Source organism: Eumetopias jubatus, unplaced genomic scaffold (genome assembly GCF_037043125.1).
Source record: "Eumetopias jubatus isolate StellerSeaLion01/CBP00866 unplaced genomic scaffold, mEumJub1_p1.0 scaffold_20, whole genome shotgun sequence".
In the NCBI taxonomy this organism is placed as follows: Eukaryota; Metazoa; Chordata; class Mammalia; order Carnivora; family Otariidae; genus Eumetopias; species Eumetopias jubatus.
Genome location: NW_028274826.1, coordinates 2,113,503 through 2,133,639, shown reverse-complemented (window position 1 = coordinate 2,133,639; position 20,137 = coordinate 2,113,503). Strand labels below are relative to the sequence as shown.

At 45.3% G+C, this 20,137-nt stretch overlaps 1 protein-coding gene across 15 annotated transcripts in view; it reads right to left on the bottom strand.

The window, feature by feature from the left end:
* The window catches only part of LOC148162112 (putative phospholipid-transporting ATPase IIB), a 52,433-nt gene extending 33,961 nt beyond the window's left edge, over positions 1 to 18,472 (bottom strand). For 4 of the 15 annotated variants that reach the window (XM_088020278.1, XM_088020276.1, XM_088020274.1 and 1 more), the window contains exon 1: positions 18,143 to 18,464. In XM_088020278.1, the coding sequence (XP_087876404.1) occupies positions 18,143 to 18,258 (116 nt within the window). In that variant the 5' untranslated portion in view covers positions 18,259 to 18,464. Of the gene's footprint in view, positions 1 to 1,510; positions 1,550 to 3,572; positions 3,921 to 18,142 lie in introns of those variants that run through there. The other 11 variants (XM_088020282.1, XM_088020283.1, XM_088020280.1 and 8 more) reach the window with 8 other exon arrangements.
* Between the last annotated feature and the right edge of the window lie 1,665 nt (positions 18,473 to 20,137).

Below are 20,137 nucleotides of genomic sequence, written 5' to 3'. Positions count from 1 at the left end.
TTTAAAAATCAGTAACAGAAAGGGACGCTTGGATGGCTCAGGTGCTTAAGGGTCTGCCTCAGCTCAGGTCATGATCTTAGGGTCCTGGGATCAAGTCCTGCTTCTGGCTCCATGCTCAGTGGGGAGTCTGCTTCTCCCTCTTCCCTTCCCCCCACTCATGCTTGCACTCTCTCTCTCTCTGAAACAAATAAATAAATCTTAAAAAAAAAAAAAAATCAGGGGCACCTAGGTGACTCAGCCAGTTAAGCGTCTGCCTACAGCTCAGGTCGTGATCCCAGGGTCCTGGGATCAAGCTCTCTGCTCAGCGGGGAGTCTGCTTCTCCCTCTGCCACTCTCTCCCTGCTCATGCTCTCTTTCTCTCACTCTCTCTCAAATAAAATCTTTAAAAATAAATTTAAAAATAAATCAGTAACAGAAAGATATTTGGAAAATCCACTAATACCTGGGGGGGGCGGGATTTGGGAACAAATTTGGGAAGCACCATTTGGGAACAAAACTGTCACGATGCTGGAGAATCATCTAATTCTTCACAACTGCAAATGGAAACTTACGAACAGCAGAAATTCTACAGAGATCAGCACCTTAAGCTAGAACTCACACTCAGAACCAGTCACCACAGGACAACCTGATGTCTGCCTGCTGGTGTGATACAAGAAGAAGCAGATCCAGCATTCCTGCCAACACATGTACACATTTACCGTATTGACTCAATCCCAGAGCAGTGGTTCTCAAAGTGCAGTCCCCAGAAATTCTTGGAGCCACCCCCAGAAACAAAAAACTTCTGGAAGTAGCCTACAGTTGGTATCAAGAGCCCTCGCACTCTGCTGCTTCAGAAGCACTGCTCTGGGGCTAATTTTCACGTGACGGGAAGTGCACAAAATAAGAGCACTACACCCAACTCCAGGAGATACTAATCCAGACACTACCAACCACCAGCCTGGACGCTTCAAAAATGCCACATGAGAAGAAAGAAAACCACCACAAAGATTTCTCCAAATTAAAAGAAATTAAAAAGATATAATCAAATGAGGGGCGCCTGGGTGGCTCAGTTGTTAAGCGTCTGCCTTGGGCTCAGGTCATGACCCCGGGATTCTGGGATCGAGCCCCGCATCAGACTCCCTGCTCTGTGGGAAGCCTACTTCTCCCTCACCCACTCCCCCTGCTTGTGTTCCCTCTCTCACGGTGTCTCTCCCTCTCAAATAAATAAAATCTTTAAAAAAAGAATGACAATGGTGAGTGCTACTCCAGATGATCAGGAATATCCAAGAACAGAATTATTTCCATTCTGCTCTAAGATGTTATTGAAATACATCTTCTACAGTACATAACAAGCTTTAAATGTATATGAAGTATACACCCAGTGCAGAGTACATAAACGAGCTTTATATGTGCCAACTTAGCAGTCCCTCAGGGAATCTGTGGATGTGGGTGTTCACACACCTGCATGTGTGTGGGGGCGTGTGCATGTGCGGGTATATGCAGTGACGGTGCCAGGCAGTCCTTTGCTTACTAGGATTCTGTGAAAAGGTCAGAAGGCAAGATTCCAGAAGCCTCCACCTTCTTGAAACTTTATTTTTTTGAAACAGGTGCCTAGCTGTCAAGAATCCAAACACAAGTGGGGCGCCTGGGTGGCTCAGTTGGTTAAGCGACTGCCTTCGGCTCGGGTCATGGTCCTGGAGTCCCGGGATCGAGTCCCGCATCGGGCTCCCTGCTCAGCGGGGAGTCTGCTTCTCCCTCTGACCCTCTTCCGTCTCGTGCTCTCCATCTCTCATTCTCTCTCAAGTAAATAAATAAAATCTTAAAAAAAAAAAAAAAAAAAGAATCCAAACACAAGTGGAATTCAATGACTATAAAGATGTCCTTGGACAATAAGGCCAATGCTGACCTGCTACCTAAGCTCCTTTTACCATCTTTTTAACATGTGGTAACTAAAAAAATAAGCCAGCAAGTGGATTACTGAGTTACAGGTTACTGAGGTATCCCCCACTGTTGGACAGAGAAAACATTTATAAATTCCCACTAAATAATGTTTCCATGCAAATATCTGTACACAGAACTTTCTCCATATTTTTACATGAATTCTTTCAAAGAATCCCAGAACTGCAATAGTTTGTACAAAGTCATAAGCTCTAAAACACTTGAAATATTATTGCCAACTGCAAATTTAAACTCCCACCACTGAGTGCTATGAATAATGCCAAAAGCAATTTTACCTCACCCTTATCAGATGAGAGCTAAATACGTGTACCCTTCGCTTAAATAAAGGGAGGAAAATGGCATCTTGTCATTACCGGCACCGATTCACGTTTGCTAGCACACGGGGTCCTGCACTACTACTTACAAACTGTGGCTAAGGCTGCTCCCCATGCTGTTCAGTGGAGCTGGGCGTATTTGGGGCGTGTGCACTGGGGGCACCCCAGGAACTAGGACCCTCTCCCGTGGCACCAGCCTCCTCACAGGTAAATCTTCACTGGCCAGGAACTCAATGTGCCCCTTCAGCAAATGTCACCAGGACTAGGACGGTTTTTGTTAGTGATGTGGTCCCCAGTGGTCTGCCCTTACTTTTGCCCATAAACCCTGTTACTTCCAGCGAGCATTTCTACCAAATACGAAGTTTTGCAGGGATATATATACTATACAACAACAGAAATGGGGATGTTATTTATGCAAGAGTCCATCTCTTCCACACTGATTGGTAGTATCTCTTAAATGTATCGTATTAGAGTAATTTGGGCGCAAGAAAACAGGACTTTAACCTACAACCACATGGAACTGGACTCTCTGCAAGGACCTACAGGAGGAGATGCTGCATATTGACACCCTGACAGTAGCCCTGTGAGTCCATACGGTTCTGACCTTCAGAACTGGAAAATAATACATTTGTTTTAAGCCACTACATTTATGATAATTTTACAACAGCAATAGCACACGAATACAACTGCATAGCAATTAATGACGATTTTTTTCTTTGTATTCTGAGTCAATTTGACAATCCTGCTTCCCACGACCTCGCTCTCATCTTTCCTCCCTCATGTGAAACGGCCCTCGGATAAGAGAGGGTGGTGAGGTGAAGACAGAGGTGTTCTCCTCGTGGAGGATGTGTAAGTGTGCCGACGGCCTGTGCTGAGGCTCCCCCAGGCACTCTGGGGCTTCGGTGCAGTGCCGATTAGGCATCGAGGGGACCCGACACACAGCACACGACAAACACAGGTACCACCTGCCCTTAGACTATAAAGCAGAGAATAAGCCTGAGGAGACGGTGGGCAGATCTTTAGCAAACACTAACCACGCAAACACTTCTCCTCCTCCCAATATAATGTCATATAAAAAATAAAAACCACGAGACCTCTGAAAATACTGGAGTACAAAGAGTACGTTAGGCTGAGGACCCCAAGGAAGATCACCTCTCAAAATCCTTACAGGAAGGTGAGAAAACACTCTGCAAGCCGTTTGGCTGTGCTGGGTACATACCCTCAGTCACCTGCTGAGCACCACTACATGCGTGCCCACACTGAAGACACGGCAGTCAGTAACGGACACAGCTTGTAACTCACAAGCTCAGACTCACTCACCAGGAAATCTTAAATGATAGCAGTGGCTACCGGCGAGACAGTCCCCTAGCCCTTGGAAGGTGCCGACTGAGCTCAGGCTGCAGGGGCTGCATCCAGGTAGAGGGGCAGGTGCGTGTGGAATGACCGCTGCGTACGGGAAGGTAGGGAAGGTAGGTGGGGCAGCGCACAGCTCAGGAAGGACTGCCAGTCACCCAAGCTCAGCCACAGCTATCCGTGAGAATTCTGGAACTGGAGCTGGGACACAGAAGGCAGCCTGCTTCGAGATAACTACAACTGTCAACTCCTGTAAGGAGAGCGACGAGAGGTCTACACCGCTCTGCAGATTAGGACGCCCAGAACAGCTGTCTTCTGAAAGAGAAAACACAGACAGACAGACACACAGGTAGAAAGGATTAGAAAGTGTTTCCCATAAAAATGGAAGATTAAATACACGACTGCCTTCAACACCAAAAACACTGCTTTTTCTTAAAGCTGAAACCTACAGAACAGAAAACAAGAGATGATAACAAAATGTAGAAAGCTAGAAAGCAAATAGATGGATGGTAAATAAGCAGATCCAAGAAAAACAGGAGTCTCAGCACAGCCGCGAGGAAGCAGGAGAACCCTGGGACCCTGGAGGGGCGGGCCTGGCGTCAGGGGGACCTCTGAAGCGGGTGGGGAGGGAGGAAAGAGTAGGAACCGACTGAAAGCTACTGAAGACCATCTGGATCCTCAGGTGACCCCTCCCAGCTACAGAGCAAGGGACAGCTACCCCCTGGGGGAGGGAAAGCAGAGGGCGAGGCTGAAGGAAGGACAGTGAACGTGGGTGCAAGCCAGCGTGGCCTCCCTTCCCTGCTGCCCAGGTAGAAATTCAGCGTTGAGAGGAGGAGGAGGGACAGGAGAAGCCGGCGGCCAGTGTTTGCTGAAACTGTCAGGCATGAATTTAAGCACCTCGCCTACGTTCATTTAATTCCTAGTTTTAGACAATTAACATAGGAAATTCTTACTATAAAAAAGAAAAATAACTGAAATGTCCAAGACCAAAGGTGGTCTATCCATACCACGTGACATCACCCGGTTGAAAAGAAGTAGGCAATGTGACGTGTGCTATGGCACGAAGCTTGAAAACATTTCGCTCAGTGCAATAAGCCAGACGCAATACGACAGACCCCGAAGGGCTCCACCTCCACGAGGTGACAGCAGTCAACTCCACAGACACGGAGGTACAGAAAGGCTACGGGGGCCGGGGAGGGGGGACAGCGAGGCGTCTCCCGGGTGCAGAGCTTGGGTTTGGGAGGAGGAAGGAGGCCTGGGGGCGGGAGGTGAGGACAGTGGTACAACAGCGTGAATGTGCTCACGGCCACTGCACTGCACGCTTGGGTAGACGTGCTTAAGATGGTAAGTTTTATGTTAGGTCTGATAAATTTTTTAAAAAGGAACACATTCTATAAATATCGCTGAAATCCAGCTCCCTAGCAGCCGCGTAACCCCCGGAAGATGGGTATTTCCTCATCACTACCCACATCTCCAACATACGAAGCTGGTTTCTACCCTGGGGTCGGCCTGAACGCACCACCAGGCCCCTTCCCCTCACCCTCCTGCCGGCTGCCGCAGTTAAGGAACTAGAATCGGTATGGCTATCCTGGAAAAGCCAAATCCTCACACACCAGGCACATTCAGGCAAGAGTTTGATCACTTGGGGAGCTGGCCTGTCAATGAGACCAAACACCAGAAGGAGAGAGAACACTCCTGAAGGCCTCCTGGACTGTGAGGCCCTGGAGAAGGGGGCTGGGGTCTACGGAGCCCTTCCCACAACCGGGCACCCAGGGTACCTGTATTCTGCATGGTCCAAGAAGAAAAGTTTAGCGCAAATGAGAAACTTTTACAGCACATGACAGTAAAACCATTCCTCAGAAACAGTTCTCACAAATAAAATTTAAAAAAAGCAAACACTTGGGTGCCTGGGTGGCTCAGTTGGTTAAGCGACTGCCTTCAGCTCAGGTCACGATCCTGGAGTCCCAGGATTGAGTCCCGCATCGGGCTCCCTGCTCGGTGGAGAGCCTGCTTCTCCCTCTCCCTCTGCCTGCCTCTCTGCCTACTTGTGCTCTCTCTCTATCTCCGTCAAATAAATAAATAAAATCTTTAAAAAAAAAAGCAAACACTTTGAATGACAGATGAGCAAAGACAATTCATAAAAAAAGAAATACAGCTGTACTTAGAGAACTATGTGCAGCCACATTAGGAACTCTAACCCTTCCCACACACACCTGAGGGACCGCCCTGGGCGAGCGCTGTCCCGACGAGGACAAGCACAAGAAGCGGGCTGCCTACTTGCAAAGGGAGACGTGCTGGGAAGACTCTAATACAGAAGGCGCGAGGGCCAGAAGGAAGCCGAGTCTCAAGAGGAGACACCTGCATGAAAGGAACCAACCACAGAAGGTCTTGGGAGACCTGGAAGGGGCTGCAGAGCCTTGAGGGCTCAGGACTGGAGAGAAAGCCGGGGCAGCTGGAGTGGGCAAGGCACGGGAGGGACACCGGATGCGGCTGAAGGGGTGGGCAGGGCTGAGTCCCGTGGGCACGGCCTGCCAGGATAAGGAGTCTCACTTTAACTCTCAGGGGAAGGGAAGTCAGTGGAAGGTTTTAAGACTAGGAGTCATTTTTGTTTCCAAGAGAACTTCTAAAACACGCAAATTAAAACAACTGAAAAAAATTCTTCACCCTTAGCATTCTTAACAGTCTTGGTTAACGAAGCACTCTTAATGGCTAGCAAGAGTGTGAACAACTTTTATGGAGGACAGTTTGTGAAAATGCCCTGACAGCCCTTTTTTGTAATGGGAGTAACTTTAACCATAGCTTCTAATGATCCATGAAAGCAAATATTTGAAAACATGAAAAATGTACAAAAGATTGATCTACCAAGATGACCATGACTGTGCTGTGCTGCTTAAAAGTCTACCCAAAAAGCACGGAAGACTTTAGTTCCAGTGATGAGACCCGGTCCCGGGTGTCGGACACCCACACGCTGTCGCTGACAGCAGTAAGGCGGAGGGAGGGCCTTCCGAGAGTCACAGGGAGGAGCGGCAGCACCTGTCCCCGCCCCGACCAGCACCCAGGGTCCCCTCGCTCCAGTCACCATCCACACACCACACAACATCCCCACAACAGGAGACTCGTCATTTGAGGGGCTCACACAAAAGCTCCTCTCAGCTGTGAGGGAGCGGGCCTAAAACAGAGTCAATAGGTTTCCTCAGAAAAATTCCTTTTTTCTCATTCTCTGCATAAGATCACTTCTTTTAAAACAGTCAACTAGAAAATGAATATTTATACAAAATGCAATTAAAATTCAAAATGCCACTTAAATATATTATAATATAGTATACAAAATGAGATTTTTAGTCTTTTTCATTAAGTTCTTTCAGCGATTGTGCTGCATTTTAGCAAAAGTCACAATCTTATCAAGTTTAATGCTAGAAAAGTAGTACAAAGAGTCTGAAAGATAATGAACATAAGCAACATCACGTTTAGTAACCTCCACTTCAGAGATGGAGCCTTTGAACTGGCAAGCAATTTATTCCATTTCCAATGCAATTTTCCTATCGTATTGAAAATTTTACCTCAGTATTTAAAAACAATAAGATGATGAATAATGGATTTTTTCAGAGACAGGATAAGCAGAAAATCCTAAGTGTCTGTGTTGCCTAGTGTCATACACACTTAATTGGTTTGTCACTCAAGAAAAATCAACGTTTCCAGCAATTAAGTATAATTCTGGAAACATATTTTTAAAAAGAGTAAAAACAATGTGAACAAAGACGACAGAACAGATGATACCAAACCCAAGAGTACTGCCACACTAAGAAACGGAGACAACTCTCTTAGCTGCTGCCAAAGGTTTAGAAAAATTGGGAACCTTCAACAAAAAACACTCAAGTCCTAGAAGGTGCGTAATTTACATGTATCTAAGTAAAAGTAGGTCAATACAATAACTAGCTTAAACTCACATTAGGTATCTAACAGCCTTATTGTTTCCATTTTGATGAGAAGCATTGCTGAGAAGCCAACTGATAGTAAAGGGAGAAACCATTTAAAATATGCCTAATGCTTCAACCTTCTTTAAGAAAAATAAACACTGCCCTCTTTGCCTACATGTTAATAGAGTAGAAAAACAAAGCAACAAAGTACTATAAAGAAATGGGTATGTCTCCTTCATCAAACACAGCTTCCAAGTTCAAGCGTGTCACTGATGAGTCACTAATAAGCAGCAAAACTGTATACTGGGAAACTGGTACTCTTCCCTTCCTACAGTAGCAGAGGAGTTAAACAGCAGAATAGTTGTGTAAAAAAAAAAAGGAAAGGAACATTGCCTGAAAGGCACGCCTTGACCTCAGCAATAAAAACAAGCAAGACGCGCAAGGGCCAGTCAGTGCCCACGCCCGGAGATGCCCCCCATGTGGACTATGGACACAGTAACCTCGGAGCCACCGACTCCTCTTCCACGGCGTTCTGTAAAAAACCTCAATACCAATTTCTTAACATAAGAAATTACACCAACGCTATACATGAATCGAAACAAGCTTCTAAATTAGAGTAATGGGACAATATCTAACATTATGTAAACGCCAATCCAGAAATTAAAAACATAAGTGGGCCGATTAGCTCAGGACACATGACCCAGTTATACCCAAAACTGTGATGTTCACAATCACCAAATCTATCTTCATGCTAATACTGTCAGCTGTAGAAACTACAGTGAAACAGACCTGTTCTGGCAGGTTTAAAGAATTTCATGAACTCAAGTGAACTACAGATCCTTAAAAATATGTCTCTGATTCCAAGGAGTCCTGGGCCTGAGCACTTTGATAAACACTATCTTAAGAATCATTTGGTAGCGGCACCTGGGCGGCTCAGTCACTAGCGTCTGCCTTCGGCTCAGGTCGTGATCCCAGGGTCCTGGGATCGAGTCCCACACTGGACTCCCAGGGAGTCCGCTTCTCCCTCTGCCCCTCCCCCTGCTTGTGCTCTCTCTTTCTCTCACTCTCTGTCAAATAAATAAATAAATCTTAAAAAAAAAAAAAAAACAAAGGAAGAATCATTTGGTACTTGAAAAAACCTTTTCAGCTGTGAAAACACAAAAAAGTTTCATCTTTATAACTAAAGGCATTTTTTTAGATCATAATTGTAAAATTTTTAAAGATTCAGAGGAAATCATGTATAGACACTCATTCTGAGTGTCTATAAAAAAAACTGTGTTGCCTCTATTAAGAAACACACTAATATTTTAGAGATAATCAGACAATAGCCATCTGTTCTCAGCATGACTCTCTTCTCAAACACTAAAGTTTAAGCATTATAATATTGCAAATGACTCTAGGCAGGGCCAAAGCCACACTGCAACATGAAGCAAAGAATAGGTACTAATAGACATGGATAAACACAATGATGTCCAGTGTCAGTCATTCTTTTTTCAAATGTGAAGATAATTTGAATGACACGGGTACCATTTAAAAGACAGAAATGAAAAATATCAAATTAACAAATACCTTACTTTTACCCACCTATACATACTACAAGAAGAAAATCAATGCCTCACATTAGTTCACAGAAAATGATCTTAACAAGTAATTGCACTCTTACTGAACTATTAAATACTATGCGTGGGACACAGCATTTCATTCACCTAGTAACTTCCAAAAAAAAAAAAAAAAAACCCCACCCCCCCAAAAAAAAACCAAGAACATCCTCCTATATTAACCATACTCAAATCATATCTAATTTGTCCCCTTGAAATTTTCATAAAGTACAAACCCAATGATGAAAAATTTTATACCAGTTGTAACAATTTATGATCACTACATGTTAAATATATTGTGTCCTAAACTAGCATGATTATAATGAAATAAAAGTAGTTTCACTCCAAGGAAAACCTGAAAACCTTTAAAATACATTACTACAATTCCTTATACATTATGAACACAATATGACATTTTTATATGGTCAAAGAAAAAGCCTTTTAAAGCTCACAAAGCAAGAAAAACCCATGTCAAAGCTGTTTTTCTAACAACTAATTAGCTTTCAATTGCCAATGTGGAAGAAAAAGACCCCATAGTATAAACTTTTGTTATTGGAAATAGAAGACTGAATTTGCACTTTTTATTTTTTTATCTATTTTGTTAGCTGTCTTCTAATTTACAGCACACATTTCCCAAAACAGAAATACTAGAAAAGCCATAATTTGGATATAAAACTTTACTCACTTTACAGTTCTGAAATATAAAATTAGAGATTTGTTATATATTAAGTCAAAAGTACCCTAAACACAGTTAGCTTTGTTAAGTATATCTCACTGCAGTAAGAAAACCTCCAGAGATGAGGTGCGGGAGGTGCTGAGAGGCGGGGCGCTAGGTCTCTCTCAGAGGTGAAGAAAATCTTCCAACCCTGCCCGTGGTTATGGCTGCATTTACCTTGTGAATACATAAAACCCTGAATTTTACACTCCACACGGGAGGCCTGTAGCCAAAACTTGTTAGTGAATGGAAAAATAAATAATAAGACTGACTTTCAAATACAAAGAGTAAAGACAAAAACAGAACAAAGGTAAATGACTCCTTCCTGCCAGTTCCAGAACAAGACTTGAGCAGACAGGGCGCCCTCCCCCTCTCCCCCATAAGCTATAACCCTGGAGACGACAGAGGGAAAGGTGAAGAGAAGGAGGCAGACCAGGAGGGACCCAGACCCCAGAGGTCACACAACAGGGAGTTCCCAATGCGCTCCTTCAGCCTCATTTATCCCAAATTGTGTACCAGAGAGTCAGCAGCCAGAAAAACCACGGACATAAACCAAAGAGAGCCCCAAGAACAGCCCAGGCCCTCCTGCCCATCCCTACCACTGGGTTCACAGGAACCCAGACGTAAAGGCCCCCCAGGCCATACTGCAGGAGGCGAGAGGCTGCAATAAACAGGCATTCCTCCCCTCCCCAGACAAGGGGACATCAGCAGAGCCCCACGCGGCACCGCAGACCCCATGTCTGCCCAGCGGTGAAGGGGGGACCACCCGCAGACCCCATGTCTGCCCAGCGGTGAAGGGGGCACCCTCTTCTCCCAGGTGTCAAAGGGAACCCAGCTTTCACCCCATCTGCCAGCAACAAGGCAGCACCACCTCATCCCACCTCCCTATCCCCCAGTCCCATGGGGTGTCAGAGGAGGCCTGATAAAACAGAAGATTATTTGAATAAAGTCCAGAACCTCCCAGCATAATACCCAAAATGTCCAGGATACAATTTAAAAAAAAAAAAAAGGACTCATTATACCAAAAGCCAGGAAAATCTCTAATCCTGAAGGAAAAATAACCAACAAATGCCAACACCAAAGGGATGCATATGGTGAAATTATCTGACAAGGATTCTCATATCCATCATAAAAATGTGTCTATGGGCAATTACAAACATACTTGAAGCAAATGAAAACAAACAAACAGCTATTTCAGCAAAGAAAGCTAATATGAAGAAGAACCAAATGGAAATTCTAAAACTAAAAAATACAATAATGGAGATTTGAAAACAATGCATAGGGTTCAGGGGCAGAAAAGAAGAGACAAAGGAAAAGTCAATGAACTTGAAGAGTGAACAACAGAAACCAATCTGGACAGAAAATGGACTTAAAACAAATGAGGAGAAACTCAGGATGTTTGAGACACAAGAAAGATCTCACAAGGTGTCTCCAGAGAGAGTGTTAGAAGAGATGAAAGAGGGTGGGGCTCAAAAAGTTCTAGACAAATAATGGCTGAAAACTCCTAACCTGACAAAAGATAAAACTTGCAGATTCAATATGCTACGTGAACCCCAAACAGTATAAACCCAAAGAAATCTATGTCAAGACCCATAATAATCAAACTACTGGACTAAAGACAAGAAAAAAAGCTTGTAAGTAGTGAGAAATGACATCTTACCCACAGGAAAAGAAAACATTCCAATGACATCAGATTTCTCATCAGAAATCATGGAGGCCAGAAAGAAGTAGCATAACATTTTCCAAGGGCTTAAAATAGAAAAAGGACTGTCAACCCCAAATTGTGTATCTGGTGAAATTACCCTTCAGGAATGAAGCAGAAATAAGACCTTCTAAGACGAAAGAAAACTAAGAGAATTTGTTTTCAGCAGACCTACACTAAAAGAATAGCAAGGAATTCTTAGAACAGAAATAATAAGGAATTCAGGACCTTCAAGAAATAAGAGAACAACAGAAATAGTGAAAACATGGGTGAATAGAATAGGCATTTCTTCTCCTTTTGAGTTTTCTAGATTATGTTTGAGAGAGAGAAAAATTAACACTGATGTATAACTGTAGTCATATGTAAGGGAAATATTTATGTACTTTTGCAAAATTAAAGTATTTATGTAATTGTACAAGATAATTACTTTACCAGTAAGGATGAGTAAAGGGATGTAAAGAGGTACTGATTCTTCACTTTACTAACACTGATAAAATATCAACACCAGAATACTGTGATGAATCACATATGTATAATGTCATATCTAGAACTACCACTAAATAACATCTATACAAAGACATACAGTGGAGAAACACCATAGGTAAATCAAAATGGAATTCCAAAAATTGTTCAAGTAACCCACAGAAAAACAGGAAAAAGAAAACAAAGAAACAACGCAGCAATCAAAAAGGAAAATGGCAGATATAAGCCCTAACTTGTCAATCATTACACTGAACATAAATGCTCTAAATATATCAATCATAAGACAGAGATTGGCACAGGCTCAGGTCTTGATCCTGGAGTCCCGGGATCGGGTCCCGCATCGGGCTCCCTGTTTGGCGGGGAGTCTGCTTCTCCCTCTGACCCTCTCCCCTCTCATGCTGTCTATCTCATTCTCTCTCTCAAATAAATAAATAAATTCTTTAAAAAAAAACAAAAACAAAACATAAGCCAACCATATGCTGACTACAACAAACTTACCTCAAATATAAGCAGGTGGAAAGTAAAAGGATGGAAAATCATATGCCAGGTAAACATTAGTCAAAATAAAGCATGAGTGGCTATATAAATGTCAGAAAAAGGAAAGCCCAGAGCAAAAATATTACTAGAGACAGATGGAAATTATAAAATAATAAAAGCATCAGTCCATCAAAACAGAGCAATCCCAAACATGTCTGCACCAAATGACAGACTGGCAAAACAGTAAAGTAAAAATTGATAAAACGAAAAGGAAAAATAGACAAATGCACAATTACAGTTAGAGACTTCAACGACCCACCCTCAACCAAGAAAACAACTAGAACATAAACTAGCAAAGATAACAGGATCTTATCAACATTTCAGAACATTTCACCCAACGACAGCACAATACACCTTCTTTTGGGCCCTGAAATTCTTACCAATACAGACCATATTCTTGGTCACAAGACAAACCACCAAAATTAAATGAAGTAACACGAAGCATGTTCTTTAACCACAAAGAAATCATGCTAGAAATTAGTAACAGAAATATAACAGCAAATTTTCCATACACATTCCTAAGTAATCCATGAGACAGAGGGGAAGTCTCAAAGTAAAACAAAATGCCAAAATTTGTGGGACACCGATAAATCAGTGCTGAGAGGGAAATTGACAGCACAAAATCCTTATGTTAAAAAAAGAGGAAAAGTCTCCAATCAATAATCTAAACTCCCACCATAAGAAACAAGAATGAGAAGATAAAAAATAAAACCTAAAGAAGCAATCAAAAAGAAGGAAAAGTAAAGCACAGAAATTAATAAAAGTAAAAACAGACAACTACAGAAAAAATAAGAAAAATAAAGGATAGCTCTTTGAAAAAACTCAAACCTCTAGTAAGACTAACCAACAAAGGAGTGAAGGCACAAACCACCAATATCTGAATGAAACAACATCAAAAAGATAGTAAGAGAATAGATGACGAACAACACTACACACATAAATATGGCAACTTTCCTGAAAAGGACCGATTCCTCAAAGGGCACAATCACAACTCACCCCAAACAAAATAGCTCATTTGAATAGCCTAGTTAACTATTAAAGAAACTGAGTTTGTAAAGTGAAACACCCAAAAAAGAAATCTCTTAGGTCCAGACGGTTTCACTGGGAATTCTACCAAACATTTAAAGAAGAGAGCAACTCTATTCGAAGTCTTCCAGAAAGCAGGAGAGAAGGGAACACTTTCCAAGTCATCTCATGAGGCCAGGCATCAGGGCTAAAATCTGACAGTCACTGCCGTTCCATTCATGGAAAAGAGACATCTACAGTCAAGTGCAATCTGTGCTCTGAGGGGGAACAGGGGCCTGTAGGAGCCAGCAGGGGCATCTAACTCTATCCTGGCTGGGGTTGAGATAATGGAAGGCTTCCAAAGAAAAGTAATTTTCGATGCTGACAGAGTCAGAAATATAGCCACTGAAATATGGAGATTTTAAATGCCAGAAGAAACAGCTAGAAGAATCCAAAATAAGTGCCTTGGGGGTGAGAGGCTGGGGTAAGGAGGAAGCAATAAGCGGAGTACAGAGCCACAGTATATTCTCATTAGCCTTTTACCATATGTTATTATGATAAAATACAACCAACCTTCACAAAATAATGTAAAAGCACAACTTCCAGTTTAAGATCCATCTCTCCCTGCTCCTCTTCCCTAAGCCCAACTATAAGCTTGGAAATAAAGCAAGAGCCAAACAAAGGAGAGCTCTGGAAGGGGGCGAGAAGGCAGCAGTGAAGAGGAAGAGGGTTAGGGGGGCTTGGGACCAAGGACTGAGAAACGACACAGCGGCAGGACGTCCTACAGGCCCTCACCCAACAGCAGGAAGGAGACAGGCCTGGCATTCCCTAACTCCCAACCCAGCAAGGAAAGGCACCCCGGAAAGATCATTCCTCCCCTGGAGGGAGCAAGAGTACACCACCACCAGCAAGACAGATCAAAAAGTGCCGTGGGAAACGGCATCCTTCCCCATGGAACTAAGACTCCCCTGTCCCATCGAGGGACAGGGGTGCATCTGGGCGGCAGCAGTTAGAGGAACCCTGCCACAAAAACAGGTTAGAAGCCTCAGAAAGCCCCTGTGTCCCCGTGGGCCGAGACGCCCCTCTCTTCTCACCAGGAGGGAAACCAGGCAGCATCACCAAGCACAGCCCCACTTCAGAAGCAGCCAGTCCAGGAAACCGCTTCTATTCAGGGCCTGAACTCCCCTCCTCTGCCACCAGAGACCAGAGCAGCAGGAAGCACCAGCAAGAGGGATTCCAAGGGCCACAGCGGTGCTGAGACTCCTCCCCTAACCAGACACACCAGAACAGCCAGCAGGCTCGTGCAGAGCGGGTACAATCACAACCACTGCCCATCCAACAAGGCCTTTTCATCACATGGACTGACCATTCCTTCTCTTACCAAGAGACACTGGGCCTGGGGAGATCGCCTCTTCCTTTCAGCACGATAAGCAGGGACAAGAAGGAGTCCCAGTACACCACATAAACCAAGCACACCAAAAACTGTAACACAAAATTAAACTGTCACTGGGATCACAACCCACAAATGTAGGCCAGGACCTACAAGGTAAACCTAAACAGGGCGATCACCTGCTAAAGTAAAAGATATAAACAGAACCCACATTCTCCAGACATAAGAGACAGAATGTCCAGGATAAAATAAAAAATCATCCATCACATCAAGAACCAGAAGATTCACAGTGTGAGTTAGAAAGGATAATCAACAGACACCAAAACTCAAATTAACTCAGATACTGGAATTATGTGACAATCATTTTAAGCAGCAAACATAAACATGCTTCAACAAGCAATAACAATTCTCTTGAAACAAACAGAAATTATAAAACTGACAAACACACTAGTTCAAATGAAACACTGCTGCATGGAATCAACAGAAGAGTGAAGATGACAAAGGACAGAATTAGGGAATTTGCGAACAAAAATCAATACAATGCGCACAATCTTAACACAGAAAAAAGAAACTGGGGGGGCGGGGAACCTAAGGGAATTATGTAACACTAACAAAAGATCCAACATGTGTATCACCCCAGTACCAGCAGGAGAGAGAAGACAGTGGAAACCAGAGTCCTTGAAGAAACTCCCCAACTTTGGTGAAACAAAACCCAACAGATTAAAATCTCTTACTAAATACCAACCAAGATAAACCAAAAGAAATCCACTCCAAGATACATCACAGTTAAACTTGTAAAAATGAAAAACAAATAAGACCTTGAAAGCAGTCAGAGAGAAATGACACGTTACCCGCAGGGAAACGCCAACTCGCGCAGCAGTGAACTTCTCATCAGGAATCATGAAGGCAAGGTGGGCAGTAGCCAGTTTTCAAGGCTAACGAAAGAACTGTCAACCAGGAATTCTATACCCAATACATCCATCCTTCCGGAATGAAGGGGAAATAAGAACATTCTAAGGTGGAAGAAATTTCAAAAATTGGCTATAGGAAGCACTTCAAATAGAAAGGAATGGGGAAAAAAGAATCCTGGAATACAAGGAAGGAGTAACAGAAAGAGCAGAAACATGGGTACGTACATTAGACTATCCTTATAATCATGAGTTTTATAAATATTTGATGATTTAAACAAAAAGTGTAACACCATCTGATACTCAAGATAGGATATTTGAAGTGTAGGGGGAGAAGATGGGTAAAGGGACCAAAATGCAAGTAAGGTTTACACACTCTACTCCACAGACTAAAATACGAATCCCAACACCCCATGGTGATAAGTCACATACGTATACTGCAATACCCAACAGAGCACACACTACAAAAACTACAAGAAGACCTACACTCAAAAACCCCGCAGAGATCTCCAAAAAAAGTTCAAATGACCTAAAGGAAGTCAAAAAGAGAAACAGAAGAGGAATGAGAATCAGAAGAAACAAAATAAACAAATAATAAAATAGCACCTACACTCTAATGTAGCAATACTTAACTTAAACGTAAAGGGTCTAAATACACCAATCCAGAGAATGACAGAGTGCATAACGGAAAACCAGGATCCAACAAAGAGACTCCAAATTCAACTTAGGCTGAAAGCAAACACCATGCAAACATTAATCCACAATAAAGCAGGAGATTTCAGAGCAAAGAAAATTGCCAGAGACAAAGAAGAACATTACGCAATAAAAGAAACACTCTACCAGAAGACGTAAGAATCCTAAATATGTACACACCAAATGACAGAGCCTCAAAATACCTGCAGCAAAAACTGAGATGCAAGCCGCGACGGAAACCTATTGTGAAAGAAACAGCATATTTCCAAATAATGATCTCCCCAAATCAAGCACTCAGAGATTTCTGACACAATCACTGTTACAGGTACTGTCAAGGAGGAAAAGAGAAATGGTACTTCTGGCCAAACGCTAAACACAGGCACCTCAGTAGGTTCTCCTGTAACCCTTCACCATCCTGTAGGAAAACAACAGTATTCCCCCCCATTTTACATCCCAGGAAATGGGCGTTCAGGTTAATGAGATCAAACAGCTAGTCAGTAAATGAGCCGCGATTCAATTCAGCTCTACAACATTACAACACATACTTTCTGACTCTGTTACAGCTTCTCAAAGAGCCCAGAACAAAAGTTACTCTAAAACTCGAATCCTGAAGCAACTGGATATTGAAATTTTTTTTTCCTCTTCTGAACTAAAAGTTAGCAGCTTCTGCGGCACCTGTCCAACTCTCGATTTCAGCTCAGGTCCTGATCTCAGGTGCTGGGATCGAGGCCCGCCTAGGGCTCCTCGCTCAGTGGGGAGTCCGCTTGAGGTTCTCTCTCTCTCTCCGACCCTCCCCCCGCACGCACGCGCACTCTCTCTCAAATAACTTTTTTAAAAAGTTAATTGCTTCTACAGTTCCTTAGGAATAAAATTTCGATTAACTGCAGAAGACAGTATTTCCTCTTTTTATAAGTTCCTTTTTTATAAAATATAGTATTCCTCTCTTCGGGCGAGAAATAAGTTAAGTGCGAGCTGAAACCAACTAGGGGAGGAGGCTTCCATTTTCAATGAAAGGTCTCTATGTTTTAAATGGACGACTGAAGTGGGGTCCCATTAAACAATCTAACCTTGTAAAGCTCCGTTTCTCATTGCTAAAAGCAAAACTTCTGGCCAACGAACATGATTAAGTGCACCTGGGTTTGGCACATAACCTGAACCCTTTGCGTTTGTGACAGGCCGTGCTTCTCCACTCAGGTTTGTGCTTCGTGTCTGCACGTTCACGGTCCCTACGGGAACCACGCCGAGGCTCGGACAGCAGCAGTGTCCGCGGGATGAGGGCCCCGCCCGCCCGGCTCCCGTGAGAGCGCCGCAGCCGCACGCCGGCCCCCACCTCCGAGGGCGTCGATGGCCAAGGCAGCCCAGGACTGGGGCGGAGCTGGGGGTGACCCCGCCCGGCCCCGACGCTGAGTCCCGGGGCCTCTCCCAAGGGTGGACGCCCCCCCCAGAGTGCAGGCGCGCGGGAGTCGGAGCACTGTGCGCGGCCTGCGAGCTGGGACAGACCCGCCGCCGGGGGCCGGGGGGCGGGGGGCCCGGACGGGGCGCGGGGGGAGGGCCGCCGCGGGGGGGAGGGAGGTCAGCGCCGTCGTTACCTGCTGGGCCGTTCGGCCCCCGGCCCAGGCCCGGCCGCGCTGTAGTAGGTCGCGCGTTTGCGGTTGGCCACGGCGGCCGCGCTGCGCACCGGGTACAGAGGGATCCGCTCCGCCATGTTCCGGCCGCCACCTTCCCGCCCCTCCTCGATTCGCTGCCTTTCCCCGCCCTCTCCGCTCAGCTCCAACCCGGCTGAGGCGCCGCCCGCGCGTCCGTGCCCGCCCCGCGAGCGCCGGAGCCCGAGAGCTTCACAGAGCGTCGGAGCCTGATGACGACAGCTTGCGGCGAAGGGAGGGCACAAAAGGCGGCGGCGTTAAGAGGCTCCGTCCCGCGTCCGGGCCCGATGACGTCAACGCCGCGGCGCGGGCGCAAGCGGAGGCGGCGACGCGCTGAGGCTCCGCCTCCCGCGCGCCGGGGCCGGATGGCGTCACCGCGGCGCGCGGAGGGGGTGTGTCCCGGCGGCCCCGCCCCGGGCTCTGGGCGCTGGGGGCTGGGCGCGTGCGCGTGCGCGAGGGCGCGCGCCGGAGGCCGGCCCGGGGCTGTGCCCCAGGTGCGCGTGTCCGGGGACGGCGGCGGCCGCGGCCCCCGGAGTCCTGCCTTTCCCGGTCGCCGGGGACTTCCCGGTCCCTTAACTCGCCGCCTTGTCGGGCTTCCCCTGCGCGCAGGTGTGTGCGGCGTTGTCCCGCACCTACGGAATACGATTCCCGTAAGTGGCCTCCAAAGAGTGGGCCAACAGTCGAGTCCAGAGAGTGCTCAACTTCGCGCTCCTGTTATTAAAGTTTGTTACTGATTCATAGCTTGGCAGTGTGGTCTGAACTCTTTCCCTGCTTTAACATTGAGGTTTTCTTCTGATCAAAAATAAAGCCAGCTGTCCGCGATGTAATTGACCCAGGACCCACAGAGTTAGCTGTGCCTGCTCCCCTCAGTCATAATTGTTGACCGAAAAAACTTGACTTCCAATGCCTGCTGTTGGCCGGAAGCCTTACCGGTAAAGTAAACGGTGATGAACGCGTTTTGTATGTTGTATGTATAACATACTGTGTTCTTACGATAAAAAGCTAAAGAAAAGAAAATGTTAGAGAGGAGCTCATGAGTTAGAGAAAATGCATTTACAGCACTGTTATGTATATTTATTGGGAAAAACCCCCGTAGAAACCCATATTATTCAGGGGCGCCTGGGTGGCTCAGTTGGTTAAGCGACTGCCTTAGGCTCAGGTCATGATCCCGGAGTCCAGGGATCGAGCCCCGCATCGAGTCCCGCATCGAGTCCCGCATCGAGTCCCGCATCGAGTCCTGGGATCGAGTCCCGCATCGAGCCCCGCATCGAGCCCCACGTCAGGCTCCCTGCTCGGCAGGGGGTCGACCTCTCTCTCTGACCCTCCCCCCTCTCATGCTCTCTCTCATTCTCTCTCTCCCTCTCTCAAAAAAAAAAAAAAAAGTTATTCAAGGGTCATGTGTCTTGGCAAATAGATTTTCTATTCCAAGATGGAAATGCTAACGGAGTAGTGGTGTTCTTGGAGACCTCCTTCTAACCCACCCCAGTAGGTGGTCATTTCCTTAATGCTCCTTGAGAGTCGGTTTGGAGGCACCTTTATCATGGGGTCACTTCTCAAGAGGATACTCTAAAGAGCCCCAGTGGCCCCACTGGTTCCAAGGTGCAGCCCCCTGCAGAACACCTGTCTCTCCTAGCATCCCACAGTCCGTCTTCTTGGAAGTTGCCCAAACTGCTTCCTGGCCCCCTTCAGACAACCAAGGACGGTCAGAAGTACCTGCAGACAAACTGAAGTCTCTTCTACTCCAAAATCCCACCTTAATAGGAAGCTTCCCAGTCCAAGACTTTTCCCCTTCTACCTGATAAAACTTAATTTCCTTTCTAAAACCCTTGAAAGTGACATCAGAAGGGCTCCCTTGTTGCAAGTTGATGGGTAAACAGCCTTTATTAATTTTGTCTTGAGGTCGTTTTGTTTGTGATAGTTTGAGGTATTTATTTCAATGAC